Consider the following 16,908-nt stretch of genomic DNA (forward strand, 5'->3'; position numbering starts at 1 on the left):
TGTCTCAGGCTCCGTGTCTCAGGCTCCGTGTCTAAGGCAGCGTGTCTCAGGCTCCGTGTCTAAGGCAGCGTGTCACAGGCTCCGTGTCTCAGGCTCCGTGTCTAAGGCTCCGTGTCTCAGGCTCCGTGTCTCAGGCACCGAGTCACAGGCTCCGTGTCTCAGGCACCGTGTCTCAGGCTCCGTGTCTAAGGCAGCGTGTCACAGGCTCCGTGTCTCAGGCTCCGTGTCTCAGGCACCGTGTCTCAGGCTCCGTGTCTAAGGCAGCGTGTCACAGGCTCCGTGTCTCAGGCTCCGTGTCTAAGGCAGCGTGTCTCAGGCTCCGTGTCTAAGGCAGCGTGTCTCAGGCTCCGTGTCTAAGGCAGCGTGTCACAGGCTCCGTGTCTAAGGCAGTGTGTCTCAGGCTCCGTGTCTAAGGCAGCGTGTCACAGGCTCCGTGTCTAAGGCAGCGTGTCACAGGCTCCGTGTCTAAGGCAGTGTGTCTCAGGCTCCATGTCTCAGGCTCCGTGTGTCAGGCACCGTGTCTCAGGCTCCGTGTCTCAGACTCCCTCAAGGTGGGCGGTGTGGGAATGAGAGGTTTGTATGATACACGGTTTGTCATGCTTTTTATTTTTCTGATGTCTCATAAGTTTAGAACAGACAAAGCAACGTCATCAAAAGCCATGAACTGTTTTATGTACTGTGCTCAACCCGAATAAACAGGATTAATAATCGGCACTTTAATCAAAAGGGCAGTTAGCGGCTCCCTGCTTCACGAACTAACAGCGGTCAGGACATGCTAAGAAAGCACGCTGTGACGTCATTTATCACAACAACGTCACATGTTGCCATAATGTCCGGCTGTGACTTTCTATGACGTAGCTTTCAGAAAAAATAAACTCTTTAGTCCAGTCCCTGTCCCCACCGCCGTGGACACCTCTGGCTCAGAATGGTTCCGTTTCCATCCTGTCGGTAAACGGTAACGGCCCGAGTAACAGGAGGCGTTCATTGGTAGGTTAAGCTAATTAGCCTGCGACCCGAGCCAGGCGCCCAGCGCAGCGGCGCGCGGACACACGTACGGTCCACACCGGCCTCTCCTCCGCCTCTCGCGCGCGGACAGGCGGGTGTGTTAATCGTGGGGTTAAAGGTAACGGCGAGCCTGTCCGCGCGGGGCGAAGCTCTTGTTTTGGTTTTCTGTAGCACGTTAAACGCCATTTCCGCCGACGCGCCGCCTGCGTCACCGCTGACGCCGTCGCAGCCCCTCCTTTGCCGACGTCACAAGCGTTCGGCAGCTCGTGCTCAAATCTGCCTTTTTTTTAATAGACTCCCTGTTCTCCGTCGGTTGTGGTACAAGTCTAGTGACGTCATTCTTATTTTTGGTAACGAGTAAATTGACCTTTCATCCGCCGCGCATTTCATGCTCTGAGCGTTCGCGGCGGCGGCGGCGAAACACGAGGAGGGCGAGGCGGCTATTTGTGGACAGTCGCTCCGCAGATGAACTTTGGTACCCCCCTTGGCCGCTGACTGAACACGGCACCAACACTCCACACCGCACGCGCGCCACATGTCCCACACCGGTGGAGTCTGTTCCCATAAACCCAGCGCGCTGTCGGGCCGGGGGGGGGGGGGGGTCTATACGGGGACATCGTCCCGCTATAAGGCGGCGTTTGTTTACAGCTGCGCCTAAAGGCAGATCACCACGCGCCGCGCTACAGTGTAAGGGGGCAGCTTGTGTTATTATTCCCGCGGGCACGAGCCACTTTCAGTAACCGCGCTGGCTGCCGTGCGCTGTAAACAGTGGTTAGCGTGGGCTGCCGCTGTCCTCGCTGAAAGGCCTGCAAGCGACCGCTTATGGCCAGAAAATGCGCGGTTCTGGAGTGGGAGGATGGACTGAGGAGAGCCCGAAGCAACGGGCATGACTAGTTGGTCTGGACTTTTACTGCGGAGAGCCGTGGTTGACGTGGGCGGGGAGGGGGGGGGGGGGGGTGCTTGATTGATGATTGGGCTTTGCGTCTCTACATCACGGGAACGACAGAGAGAGAGAGAGAGAGAGAGAGAGAGAGAGTGAGAGAGAGAGAGAGAGAGAGAAAGAGAGACTGAGAGAGAGAGAGAGAGAGAGAGAGACAGGGAGAGAGAGAGAGAGGCAGAGAGAGAGAGAGAGGGAGAGACAGGGAGAGAGAGAGACAGGGAGAGAGAGAGAGAGAGACAGGGAGAGAGAGACAGGGAGAGAGAGAGAGAGAGAGACAGGGAGAGAGAGAGAGAGAGAGAGAGAGAGAGAGAGAGAGAGACAGGGAGAGAGAGAGAGAGAGAGAGAGAGAGGGAGAGACAGGGAGAGAGAGAGAGAGAGAGAGAGAGAGACAGGGAGAGAGAGAGAGAGACAGGGAGAGAGAGAGAGAGAGAGAGAGAGAGAGAGAGAGAGAGGGAGAGACAGGGAGAGAGAGAGAGAGAGAGACAGGGAGAGAGAGGCAGAGAGAGAGAGAGAGAGAGAGAGAGAGAGACAGGGAGAGAGAGAAAGACAGAGAGGGAGAGGGAGAGAGAGAGAGAGAGAGACAGGGAGAGAGAGAGAGAGACAGGGAGAGAGAGAGAGAGGGAGAGGGAGAGAGAGAGAGAGAGACAGGGAGAGAGAGAGAGAGAGAGAGAGAGAGAGAGAGAGAGGGAGAGGGAGAGGGATGAGTCACTCGCTGCCTGATACAATATTCAGCGCGGCCACTGCGATGCGGCGAGCATCCTCCACAGCCTGCCAGCCCAGATTCACTGCTTTCATTATTATTATTATTATTATTATTATTATTATTACTTCCACTGAAGTGAATGCAGAATATGCCACTGTTAACAGGTGAATGTTTTAATCCATGTTAATGAGGAAAATAAGCCCATAAGGCCGCCTTCTGATCTTCTGGTGCTGCTTCGTGAATAGACGCTGGTTTAAAATGAATCCCAGGCCACTGTAGCGGTAGAATTACTGATCAATAGCTCAGTGCCTCCCTGATACTGCTGGATATTTAAAAACTATGTGGTGCTGAGCGACATACTCAAGCTGAGCGGCTTGTGCTGTAAGTGTGCGGCCTATGTTGCCTTTTATGGATCATGCTTGTGTTTATTATTAACTCCGCCGCCTGAGCGTCTCACGGACGCAGTTCATTCAGCCCGTGTGGATGAAAGCGCAGAACGCCTTCTGTCTTTTGTTGTGTGACCAGTGTCGTTCCCGCCGTCCTGCTGAATGAACACCGTCCACTCTTTCAGCCCATCAGGCTGTTTCTGTGGGGGTCTTATGGGCGGCTCGGCGGTTCTGGCCGCGCACACACTTGACACCTGTTAACTCTCGGCCTTCACTCTCTCGATATGTGGCACTGTTGTGACTGCGCTGCGCGGACTCCCTCAAAAAAAAAAAATGCGTGACGCCACGTCGTCATGGAAACTGCTCTACGCTTGAGGCTCGGAGGGAGAAAACAGGGCGAGAATATTTAAGACTTTGGTTTCAGCACCACCTCAGCTTGGACAGCGACTGCCGCCACGCACTGCCCTCCGCCAGAGTCCAGTCCGTATGATGCCCGCACAGCGGAGCCACTGACTCCGCCAGCACCGCCAACACTGACCCCGCTGGACTCGAACCCTCCTGGAATCTGTGGTTCCAATTTTAAAAATCGCGAACTGAGGTGAGTTGAGGAATTCCCATCGCGAGTTTTCCCAAAAACCTTCCGTGTTGGCTTTTAGCCACATTTTGGTTGCGTTTGTTGTAACTTGGCTCGGCGAGTTGACTCGAGTGTGCGCGGATTACGGAGGTGAAACTGGCTGCGTGGATGTAGCGCGAGTTTGTTTATGGTCGCAGACGTGGCGAGCGGGTCCGCGAAGTTGGAAAAAAGGCAGCGAGTGACGAATTCGCGTCGAGATGCGCTGAATCGTGACCGACCGAGGAAGCGTTAGATGAGCCGTTAAGCAGCCTTTGTGCATTCGGCTTCGGTCTAATTTGACGTTGCTACGCTAAACATGACACAGGAGATAAAGATGATAACAACGCAGTGACGCTCGTTGTGAGCGAGTCTGAACTGCGTGGCCAAAGTAAGAATAACGCCCGATTTCTAAGACAAAATCGCACGTATTATGGGCGAAGCCTGAGTGGGAGCCGAAGTTGGAGCCGGTGGCCTGCTGTGTTCAGCCGTGAGCGACGGGATCTGCGGAGTATGAATGAAAGCCAGAGCACTCGGAGTCAGTGAGTCAGTGAGTCAGTGAGGATGTAGAAAGGCATCCGAAGTTTTGCACTGTGCGCTTGCAATTATTTTCCAATGCAAAAGTGATGCTTTAGATCCTTAAGTGACGAACTGAGTCGTGTTTTAATGAGCTGGCCTTTGTTTTCAGAAGAAGAGAGGAATTCGAGTCGAGTCAGGTGGGAAGCGCATCTGGGTGCAGTTTTTTCCCTTCCCAGCTATGACTCACACCGGCTTGTTTGCGGGAGAGAGCAGGGGGAGGGGTGTGTGTGTGTGTGTGTGGGGGGGGGGGGGGGGGGGGGGGGGTTGAGGCGAAGGGGTGTAGAAGGAAAACAAAACCTTCCTGCCGCATCCACCTCAAGTCTCCCGTTGGGTCTGATTTGGCTGTTTGATGCAAACGAAACCCGGCAGAGTGCCAGAGATCCTCAGAGCAGCTGAGACGGGCAGCCGTTCAGATTTCCATGTGCGAACTGGCCGAGCTGAGTGTGGGACCCCATAGCTCGACATGGCCCTTTGGCTGGCTTCACATATATAATCCATTACGCCACTGCCCCCCACCACCCCGCACTCCTCCCCCCTCCCATGCTTCATTTCTCTTATTCGCATCTTCTGGTTACCCTAAAGGAGGCAAAGGAAATGCACGCGGACCCTTGAAAAACTTCCCACTGACTTCATTATTGTGTGCTGAAGCAGATTCTCTCCTGATTCGGTTGAACAGCTGGAAAACAACCGCCCCCACTGTAGCAGTTCGCAAGCGGGGCAACGTGGGCACTCATGGTCCCTCAACAATGAATCAATGAAATACGACTTTAAAATAGGTTGGACACGTGAAATGCTGGATATTCACATAAAAGAGACGCAATAAATTATAGTAAATAATTCATTTAGGTGGAACAAACATATTGCTCTATTATTGGAGATGGACTTTAGATTCTAATTTGATATTCATAACAAAAAGCTACTAAAATAACAAATTAAATTTCTTAATAATTTTAATAAAAATAACTAATAGCATTCTTTAGTCTCACTGGGAAACATACCTTTGTCATTTCTTGTGCCAAAATAGCTGAAGAACAGGTTTATACTTCAAAAAGCTAAATTAGCCAAAAGAATCTTTAACTGAAAAGTGAAAGTTGCTGAAATTTTGAAATTCTACAGGACTCATCCTTCAGTGCTATATAAGCAAATCTGTTTATAGCAGCTTTTAATTATCTGTATTAAGCTACAGTATAAGCACTTAAATTTGGTCTAAAGAAACTGGGTTTTGGTTGAGAACGGATGTTTAGTGCCACCATGATGTGAAGATTACTGTGAAATTACAGTGAATGTTTGTGTGATCTAACATACAAATGCCCATCACTTTATTTATCAAAGTGTTTGATTAATGTTTATCGAAGATGCTCTTTTTTCACTTCATTAAGCGCTGAACTGACCCTCACTGTCAAAGACCAAAGCTTAGACCCTTTCAGCCACATTAACCATCCAGTCATGCTGTACTCACTTACTGTCATGGTTACTGAGGGCAACACAAAATGTAAAGATTTTTTAAGAAGTGTAGTTTATTATTTCATTTCATTGGAGAGCTGACAAATCATTCGGTTTGTGCAAATGCAGATCTGTATTTGTAGCCCCCCCCCCACCAAACACACACACGTCAGCTTGGACCCATGACACGTGTTTTCCTTCTCTTTCCACTCATTCTGCCATTCATAATTATACATATATTTTTTAATTAATGACGCTCAGATGATTAATGCATTCCAGTGGCAGTGAGTCATTCAGATTAACCCTGTTAGCTCTGGTAGAAAGGCGATCAATAGCCACAGTCTGGCAGAGACTAACTGATCTAATGTTGCAGCCTTATTTTTCGTTTTCTTCCAAAGTGTAGAATTCATTTAAGAGCTCATGAGGAATAATTATTTATATAATCTTATGTGTTTGTCTTCGTCCGGTCCATTGAAGCACTGAAAAACTAAGCACTGTTATCTCATTTTTCTACAGTGTTTCATGAAATCGATCAAGTCTTGAGTAAATTTTGTTCTAGAGCCTTCTTTTTAGCCAAATGCTGTGAAGGATCCGCCCAAAGGCTGTGAAACGTGATACAGTCCTTTACCTCACAGAATGAGTCATCTAGTGAAGATAGTTTGTGACAAAGAGGGATGCATGTTTTTACCCACTCAGGGAAGGAGAAAGTGTAATTTATACAAATAATAATATAAAAAAACAATTGCTACAGACAGTATCGTCTCCCATTAAGTCCAGAACGACATCATTTGCATTTTTGCAAACTGTTAACAAAACTGTGAAAACGAAGCAGCATAAATTTTCACAACATATGTGCATGAATTCTGTTTGTGTTTTACCATATTTTCAGTCATCTGCACTAGGAAAGTAAATAATCTGCTGTACCACATATGCTAATTTCTAGGCACTGATTAAAAGAACAAGCTTTCAACATTACTAAATTTACAGCCATAGCTCTCATCATCATACAGGAAGCCTGCAACTGAGTATTCTGTCATACAAAATGGGCTAAGAACATTTGTATGAATGTTTAGGGGGAAACAGCTGTCATGTGAAATTGGGTAGCATATTGCACTTCAGGAGAACTGTGTAGCACACAGTTTTATTTACACATTGAAAGCCTTTTTCTGCACTCCATGAGCTGCTTCGGAACAATCTGCTGTGTATTATCATCAACTCCTTCTTACTCCTTCTGTCTTTGTCTTTTTGCCTCTATGTCTCTGTCTCATTGTGCCCTATCCTTGTCTCTTTATGTTCTCCAGTCCTGCAGAGCATGATGGAGCTGAGGGACGACCGGCGATTCCACAATCTAACCCAAGAGCAAGTGGAGACACTGGATCAGGTTCTCACAGAGATCATTCCTATTCACGGAAGGGGCAACTTCCCCACCCTGGAAATCAAGCCTAAAGACATCATCCATGTTGTCAGAGAGAGGCTGGTTTCCAAAAGCATCAAGGTGAGGGACGTCCGTCTCAACGGCTCCACAGCAAGTCACGTGCTGGTCAAAGAGAACGGGACAAGCTATAAGGATTTGGACATTATCTTTGGTGTGGAGCTTCCCAAACAGGAAGACTTTCAGATCATAAAGGAAGTTGTTCTTGGCTGCCTGCTGGACTTTCTGCCACAAGGAGTCAACAAGGACAAAATCACAGCTCTCACTATGAAAGAAGCTTATGTGCAGAAAATGGTCAAAGTCTTCACTGAAAATGACCGCTGGAGCCTCATTTCACTCTCCAACAACAGTGGCAAAAATGTAGAACTCAAGTTTGTCAGCTCTCTGCGGCGACAGTTTGAATTCAGCGTGGACTCCTTCCAGATCATACTGGACACTATGTTGGAGTCCTACCTCGAGGCTGAGAGAAGAGAGGCAGCACAACATAAGGAAAAGGAACAAAATCTTTCCCTGATTCAGAGTGCTGACTCTCAGTTGAGTTTGTTAAATGAGCAAACCACCTCTGCTGGTACACAGAGACACAGTGAATCAGATATTGAGATGTCAGGTGATACTATAGACAAGCCCAGTTTGCAGGACTTTGGATGCCACAGCGAAACAGTCATGATGGAGGACCAAAGCAAGGTTTCCACAGAAGAAATGAATCTTGAAAAAAAACATAAGAAGGAAAATGAGGAATCTGTAACAATGACTGAAGCTGTGGAAGAAGTATCAGAGCAGTCTGATACAAGAACAGCACTTATAAAGGAACTAGATGAGAGTCATGAAAATACGTTAGTGCACAAAGAGGAAATGCTAGAGGTCTGTTTGAATGGATACGATGCTGACATTCAAACAGAAACTGAACAGGTGGCCACTGTACAGAGTAGCAGTGAAGAGATTGATACGCAGCTCTCAGCTCCTCAAAGAAATGTTCTAAAGGAGGGGTCTAAAGAGACTGAAGCTGTGTTAACAGCAGAGTCAGCCCTCTGTCCAAGCTCTTTAGTGCCCCCCAATGTTGAATCTGCACATGAAATTGAGCACACAGACACAATGTGTGAGCTGATGCAGGCTACAGAAAAAACACCTGAACCTATGGTTCTCACTGAACAATGTACATTTCAGTCTCCTACTATCACCTTTCTTACACAAGCAGTAGACTCAAACAGTGAGTACCCTTTACCACCTCCTGCCAAGAAAACTAGCCGAAGTTCGCAAATGGTTGTTCTAAAGCATTCCTCACCAAAACCCCCAAGGAAAATGTCTAGAAAGGTCACGTGTGTGCCACACTCAGCAGAAAAATCTGCGTCAAAAGACTCGACAGTTAAACCTTGTCAGCTTGTCAGCCATTCACTTAATGGTAGTGACACAATAGAATCAATCCCTATGCAAGTGGAATTGCCAGGTCTTACCACAAACTGCTTAGACACATTACCCAGTGCCTCACATGACAAACACTCTCTGCTTAGAATATCAGACATATTTGCCCCAGCCTTTAGTGTTGCCTCCAAGGAGAATGGCAAACACTCAGAGGAGACACATTCTGTATGTTTGCTCCCAGAAGAAAGCATTCAAAATAAAGTACAGTTTTTGGAACCAGAGACTGGCAAAACTGCTATTCTAAGCACTTTGTCTAAACCCTTTAGTGCCCCAAAGGACCAAAACATTGGGATCCAGCCTTGTCTTGAGAAAGTGACAGAAACTCACTCTCAGCCAGTGAAACCACTTATTCAGGTCAATTTCCAGCCCATAGTTCGGGTAGATGATAGTCCTGCCCTCAGTCCAAACCTTGCCCATAAAGATGATACTGAGCTTGCTGCCCAAACTGCTGAGTGTGCTCAAGAACAGTCTCCAGTAACTGTCACTCAGACTGCAGAATGTTCCTCCAAGTCAGTGCCACCCCTGTCTACAAATCTTACTATTGATTCAGAGGAGGTAGAAACCACCCCCCAGTGCTTGGAGCTTCCTGTTATTTCAACACAAATTACTGAACCCGCTACACCATGTGTGCAGCCTCAGGAACCTACTGTACCATGTACACAGGCTCTAGAACCTCAGATGTTAGTGTCACACCTCCAAGAGGCACCTATATTATTACCACAGGCTCAAGAATCTTCTGTGTTATCGGTAGATTTTCCAAAACCAACAGAAATATCATCATGTCTTCTAGAACCTCCCATAACATCATCAGAAAACCAAGGGTATTCTGTGTGGTCATCAACCATTATTGAATCTTCTACGTTATCATCAGAGGGATCTGTTTCTTCTGTGGTATCCCCTCAAGCTCTACAACCACCTGAAGTATTCACACAAACTGTGGGACCTTCTGTACAATCCTCACAAGCTGTACATCCTTCCACAATGTCAACTAACATTCCTTCCAAATTAACATCATTAGATCAACAGCCTCCTATTACACCAGAATTAGTGACCCCTGTAGACACTGCACAGGATTCAAATCCATCTGACTCTGAAGCTGAAAAGTCTCCATCACCTCCCAGAGAGGTGCCTTCTGTCACAGTGGTGGCGGAAAGCATGTACGGAGATTTTGAGCAAGCCATGGACCACTTGCGTTACAGGTTAATTGCAACACGCAATCCCGAAGAGATCCGAGGGGGTGGCTTGCTCAAGTACAGCAACTTATTGGTTCGAGACTTCAAGCCTGCCAGTGAGACTGAAATTAAAACATTGGAACGCTACATGTGCTCCCGTTTCTTCATTGACTTTCCAGACGTGAATGAGCAGCAAAGAAAGATTGAGTCTTATCTGCGCAACCACTTCATCGGCGAGGAGAAGAGCAAGTACGATTACTTGATGACGTTGAGGCGGGTGGTCAATGAGAGCACTGTGTGCCTGATGGGCCACGAGCGGCGACAAACTCTCAACATGATTACCATCCTTGCTCTGAAGGTTCTGGGGGAGCAGAACATCATCCCCAACACCAACAATGTCACCTGCTACTACCAGCCTGCTCCGTACATGGCGGATCACAACTTCAGCAACTACTATATTGCCAATGGACAGTCCCCCCTTATATATCACCCTTATCCTCTACACATACACATGCAGACTGGACTGGTTTAGCACTGAGCTTGATCCATACATGGGAAGCTGCCACTGGGCAGAACCATAACCACCTTAAAATCGCCACCACAAATAATAAAATCCTCAGCATAAGAGAAAGTCCCAGCACTTAATTGAACAAAACCCCAATTTGAGTGCTTTAAACTTAGAAAAAGGGAAATCATGTACATAAATCAGGGACTGACAGCGGTTCTGGCTGCCAATAGACTCACTCTGCGAACCCTGGGGACCATATCTGTTCCTGGATTCTAGGTCAGCTTTTGTTGGGATCAGCACAGTCGATGACCAGTGGAAATTGAATACACTAAAACAGTTAAAGGCTATTGCACTAGCAAAATCCACAGCTACCAGTGAGTGTGAAAACATTGAAAACATAAGGGTAGAAAAAAAGAGAACACAGTGAAAGGGATGTATGGAGAAAATGATAATTAACTACATTATGTTTTACTTCAGCCATGTAAGATGTATAAAATGTATAAACACTGAATTTGGGATTGTTAATTTGGCCAGTTCTACAATTCTCTTATCAGGGGACCATAGTAAATATTTTAGAATCAGTTTATTTTTGGGGTATGTTGCTTGTGATGCTGTAGAGTCATGAAAGACATGACATTAATTTGCATTGCAAAAAAACAAAACAAACAAACAACAAAAAAACAAACAAAAACAACAGCAAAAAAAACACAAATAAAATTAGATAAAGAAAGTGCAAATTTTTTACACATATCTTGCTGCACTACAGTGCCAAAACTGTGCATGAAAAGTAGTCATGGTGTAAGATATATTTGCATCCAATGGTCATAAACTTTTGTAGACTGAAATTACCAAGCAAATGTTTTAAATTACTGTATGTGAGCCAAGAGCATAATTCGTTTTTGTCCAGTAACCGCATAATGCAAAAAGTGTTTTACAAGGTGTGGGTTTTAACTGCAAATCTACTAGGGAGTCTGTAGAATTTTATACTGTATTATGACATGTGATTATGAGAGAATTATGGATGTATTCAATTTATTCCTGTCTTACATTTTTAGAGACAAGCCTAAGTAGTCTATGACTCATGGCTCAGCTCCATGCTGATACTTACCAGCTGCATGATTGATCTCAGATGTAAACCAGAGTGAAGTTTATATGAAGTTAAATGTCTGTATCTCTTCCATTCGGCCTTTTATCCTCAGTGGCTGTAAATGTTTTGTTTGTGTGTCCAGAATGTGAATTATGTTTTTGGATCAATGTCATGCACATAGGCGTCAGAGAACAGCGAAACGTTGTTAATGAATAATGTTACTGCCAAATTTCACCATAAGAGGACTTGAGTCATACTGGAGTCTGATGAACTTGCAAAAGTACACATTGTGATGTGGGAAGGAAAAAAAGGCTATTAATGAAGTGTGTAGGTGTTTTTTGTGTATCTGTGATGCACAAAGCCAACTATGGACTGAGTAATATGTGAGTCGGATTTTATTTACTTTATGATGCATATTCAGCCTCAAAAGAAACTGAGGGATGGTGTCACACTGCTGAAGACCTAAGGGGAACATTGGGTTCCTCTCGCGGACACAGGGGCAGAAATGTCTAGTTATCAGGATTGCTCGAGGTGCAAATATACTACTTTTTTTTTACATGTTAGTAACAGAAACACATCTATTTTTCCAAGAAGGCTCTATATTACAGTAAAAAGAGTTTATGCCAAACACACACACACACACAAATGATGGTTATATATAGATAAGATACAATGTCTGAACCTGTTGTTGAAGTAGATCCTTCAGAGATATAATATAAACTCATGTCACTGTTCATAAGTTGTGGAGTTCCCTTTTCTTGTGAAGTCTTAGTTTTGAATTTGTGAAATACTATTAGCTTTACTGTATGATGACTTTGAGTCCCTTATGATGTCTTGCCCTGACGTTTTGTCTACTTTTTTGAAATCTGGCCTTACTGCCAAAACCTTTAGTAACACTGTGCTTAGATATAGGTTTAGATTGGTTTGAATTGTTTTCCTAAGCAAGATGTGTAAACACACCAATCATGGAACCCTAAAAAAGTTTATATGACCAAAGATGGGTTTTGTAGGAAAACTTAAGTGCCTAAATGATGGTCATTAGAAGGTGAACTGAAAAAAAAAAAAGAAAAAAGAAAAGACACAGAGAATAAGGGTTAGACAAAAGGAGAGAAAAGGAAAAGGAGAAAGAAGGAGAGGGAAGAACCTTCTCTAAAATGAAGCTGTGGCTTTTCCTCATAATTTCAGGTGTGCGTCATTTCCTTGCCCTCCTCTAGTGCTAGTTGTGTTGATGTCAGTTCTGTAGTTCCTCTGGTAATATGGCTTGTTTATGCACCTTTAATAAAAAATATATTGATCCACTTAACTAAACACTTCTGTTTGTCATTAATATTAGTGGCTTTTAAACTAATCCTTGCGGCTCCTGAGACATTCCATGGTTTTGCCCTATCCCAGCCAAACCAAGCCATTAATAACACCTGATATGGGGGACTAGGACATACATTAGAGTAAAAACATGACCCTGGTGGGTTAGAGGAATAAAGTTGGATCCTGCATTTTTGAGCAATCAAAAGAAGAACCACTTTCGGTTCCCTCAAAAACATTTCAAGAGATGGATTCTTTTGTAAATGACATTTACAAGTGATGCTCTTTTACACTTCATAGTTTCAATACCAACTAAAGGACCATGCATCCAAGCCCAGAATCATTCAGAAACCTTATTTTTAAAGAATGATGCACCAATCAATGTGAACACATCTCTTCAAAAGCTGAATGAATATTAATGTGCAAATAGTACACTTCAGGGTTTATGGTACAGAATCATGGGTTAGTTTCATAACCTATCATTGAAGAGATGACATCATTGAAGAGACGAAGATATGAATTATTTTCAGATCTATAGAGTGTAGAGGACTCAATTTAGGCAAAGCTTTTAAGCCAAACATTGGTCCCACAAGCAGTCCACCTAATTATGAGTTCTGTTAGCCTTTCAAGAACTGCTGTGCACCTCACTATAGAAAGCAGAACGGTCACCATGTGTGATTGGCAGAGTCCTCCAGTAGAGGGAACACTTTTAAGAGTGAATGACCAAGATATACAGTCACTGCTTACTGGCCATGTATTTCCACTCACTGGCCCCTTTATGAGCTCCACCTACCTTATAGGCTCACTATGTAGATTGTAGCCTGTCTGTTTATCAAGGACCTTTTTTCAATCCCTTCCATTCACCACTGATCTGTTTCTAATTACAGCCTGTTATTGTAAAACTACAAAGATCTATGTGGAAAGCAGAGCTGATAAAATGGCAAATATATACATATATAAATTTATATGGCTAGTGAGTGTGTGTGTGTGTGTGTGTGTGTGTGTGTGTGTGTGTGTGAGCCTTGACGCTTGGCGTGTGTCACGCTGAAGAGGAGCGACTGACGTTATGTTGAAGTTCACAAAGCCAGCTGCACATCACAAAGCATCTCTGACGCACTTCACATAGGTGCATAATTGGGGTTTTTAACCTCTAATCCTAATCATCCTCTGCAGGATCCGTGTGTGTGTGTGAGACGGCGTGTGACTCAACACATGTCTGTGCCCTTGTGTGTTTAAATACTTGAATATGCCTTGATGGTGAATGTGCCTGAAGGGGAGGAGGCTGGTTAAATGTGAGGGAGGCCAGCTAGAAAGCATCTGAAGTGAATTCCATTTTTAAATAAAATTTCTGCATTAATTATTAATAAAATGTTTAATATGCATAACAAAATGGTTATCATTCAGAGTGATTTCTTTTGAAATTCTCCATTCTTGAGGAACTTACTAATTGAAAATTATTCACTGTTAGTAAGTAAAATGTATATAATTTACTCTGTAGACATCACAACCCCTGGTTCCAATCACCACCACCGTAAAGACATCCAAGTCAGTCAGCTTTTCTACAGTGTAATATTTCACAACAAACCTCTCAGTATTATGTCTCAATGACTGAATTATTTTGGTGATTTGGGAAAACAAAAAAACAAACAAACAAACAAAAAAACGGTGAAATTCCCTTTTAAGCTCCAGAGAAATATACACTGATTTTGATCACCAACTAACCAATTTAATCTAAGCCAGGCTAAACCGTAACAAAATTAGCCAGCTATGAGCGCAATCCCACTTTTGAATATTACACACAAGATTCTCCTCATATTTACCAGGACAACAGTGTTCATTCCTTTTTAATGAATTAATTTACCACAGCATGAAGTAACACTAACCAATCAGCTCTCAGTAGCAGTAACACTAACCAATCAGCTCTCAGTAGCAGTAACACTAACCAATCAGCTCTCAGTAGCAGTAACACTAACCAATCAGCTCTCAGTAGCAGTAACACAGACCAATCAGCCCTCAGTAACAGTAAAACTAATCCAATCAGCTCTCAGTAGCAGTAACACTAACCAATCAGCTCTCAGTAGCAGTAACACTAACCAATCAGCTCTCAGTAGCAGTAACTCTAACCAATCAGCTCTCAGTAGCAGTAACACTAACCAATCAGCTCTCAGTAGCAGTAACTCTAACCAATCAGCTCTCAGTAGCAGTAACTCTAACCAATCAGCTCTCAGTAGCAGTAACTCTAACCAATCAGCCCTCAGTAACAGTAAAACTAATCCAATCAGCTCTCAGTAGCAGTAACACTAACCAATCAGCTCTCAGTAGCAGTAACACTAACCAATCAGCTCTCAGTAGCAGTAACACAGACCAATCAGCCCTCAGTAACAGTAAAACTAATCCAATCAGCTCTCAGTAGCAGTAACACTAAACAATCAGCTCTCAGTAGCAGTAACACTAACCAATCAGCTCTCAGTAGCAGTAACTCTAACCAATCAGCTCTCAGTAGCAGTAACACTAACCAATCAGCTCTCAGTAGCAGTAACTCTAACCAATCAGCTCTCAGTAGCAGTAACTCTAACCAATCAGCTCTCAGTAGCAGTAACTCTAACCAATCAGCTCACAGTAGCAGTAACGCTAACCAATCATCTCTCAGTAGCAGTAACTCTAACCAATCAGCCCTCAGTAACAGTAAAACTAATCCAATCAGCTCTCAGTAGCAGTAACACTAAACAATCAGCTCTCAGTAGCAGTAACACTAACCAATCAGCTCTCAGTAGCAGTAACGCTAACCAATCAGCTCTCAGTAGCAGTAACACAGACCAATCAGCCCTCAGTAACAGTAACACTAACCAATTAGCTCTCAGTAGCAGTAACACTAACCAATCAGCTCTCAGTAGCAGTAACACAGACCAATCGGCCCTCAGTAACAGTAAAACTAATCCAATCAGCTCTCAGTAGCAGTAAGACTAACCAATCAGCTCTCAGTAGCAGTAAAGCTAACGAATCAGCTCTCAGTAGCAGTAACACTAACCAATCAGCTCTCAGTAGCAGTAAGACTAACCAATCAGCTCTCAGTAGCAGTAACACTAACCAATCAGCTCTCAGTAGCAGTAACACTAACCAATCAGCTCTCAGTAGCAGTAACACTAACCAATCAGCTCTCAGTAGCAGTAACACAGACCAATCAGCCCTCAGTAACAGTAAAACTAATCCAATCAGCTCTCAGTAGCAGTAACACTAACCAATCAGCTCTCAGTAGCAGTAAGACTAACCAATCAGCTCTCAGTAGCAGTAACACAGACCAATCAGCCCTCAGTAACAGTAAAACTAACCAATTAGCTCTCAGTAGCAGTAAGACTAACCAATCAGCTCTCAGTAGCAGTAACGCTAACCAATCAGCTCTCAGTAGCAGTAACACTGACCAATCAGCTCTCAGTAGCAGCAACACTAACCAATCAGCTCTCAGTATCAGTAACACTAACCAATCAGCTCTCAGTAGCAGTAACACTAACCAATCAGCTCTCAGTAGCAGTAACACTAACCAATCAGCTCTCAGTAGCAGTAACACAGACCAATCGGCCCTCAGTAACAGTAAAACTAATCCGATCAGCTCTCAGTAGCAGTAAGACTAACCAATCAGCTCTCAGTAGCAGTAAAGCTAACGAATCAGCTCTCAGTAGCAGTAACACTAACCAATCAGCTCTCAGTAGCAGTAAGACTAACCAATCAGCTCTCAGTAGCAGTAACACTAACCAATCAGCTCTCAGTAGCAGTAACACTAACCAATCAGCTCTCAGTAGCAGTAACACTAACCAATCAGCTCTCAGTAGCAGTAACACAGACCAATCAGCCCTCAGTAACAGTAAAACTAATCCAATCAGCTCTCAGTAGCAGTAACACTAACCAATCAGCCCTCAGTAACAGTAAAACTAACCAATTAGCTCTCAGTAGCAGTAAGACTAACCAATCAGCTCTCAGTAGCAGTAAGACTAACCAATCAGCTCTCAGTAGCAGTAACGCTAACCAATCAGCTCTCAGTAGCAGTAACACTGACCAATCAGCTCTCAGTATCAGTAACACTAACCAATCAGCTCTCAGTAGCAGTAACACTAACCAATCAGCTCTCAGTAGCAGTAACACTAACCAATCAGCTCTCAGTAGCAGTAAAGCTATCCAATCAATTTTGGAATCAATTGTGACAAAATCTCTCATTAACTCCTGATGAGAATATTTGTCATTTTATTCAATAGTAACTTATACATTTTAGATTGAAATGCAAGACTGGACTGTCGTGGTACTGATAGAGGAACTCTGACAACATACAT

General features: G+C 44.4%; 1 protein-coding gene across 2 annotated transcripts; it reads left to right on the forward strand.

The window, feature by feature from the left end:
• The first annotated feature begins 3,230 nt into the window (after positions 1–3,230).
• tent5d (terminal nucleotidyltransferase 5D) lies at positions 3,231–12,587 on the forward strand. Of its 2 annotated transcripts, none has more exons than XM_017723544.2 (2): positions 3,231–3,632; positions 6,968–12,587. In XM_017723544.2, the coding sequence occupies exon 2, from the start codon at positions 6,979–6,981 to the stop codon at positions 10,219–10,221; it is 3,243 nt and encodes a 1,080-aa protein (XP_017579033.1). In that variant the 5' UTR covers positions 3,231–3,632; positions 6,968–6,978; the 3' UTR covers positions 10,222–12,587. The 2 variants fall into 2 exon arrangements, with proteins under 2 accessions (XP_017579033.1, XP_037396693.1); XM_037540796.1 differs by lacking the exon at positions 3,231–3,632 and adding an exon at positions 3,948–4,194.
• The last annotated feature ends 4,321 nt before the right edge of the window (positions 12,588–16,908 follow it).

This window comes from Pygocentrus nattereri, chromosome 8 (genome assembly GCF_015220715.1).
Source record: "Pygocentrus nattereri isolate fPygNat1 chromosome 8, fPygNat1.pri, whole genome shotgun sequence".
NCBI classification, from domain to species: domain Eukaryota; kingdom Metazoa; phylum Chordata; class Actinopteri; order Characiformes; family Serrasalmidae; genus Pygocentrus; species Pygocentrus nattereri.

What these genes read in the sequence shown, in the direction of transcription:
- tent5d (XM_017723544.2), top strand. Translation starts at nt 6,979, where the DNA reads ATGATGGAGCTGAGGGACGACCGGCGATTCCACAATCTAACCCAAGAG.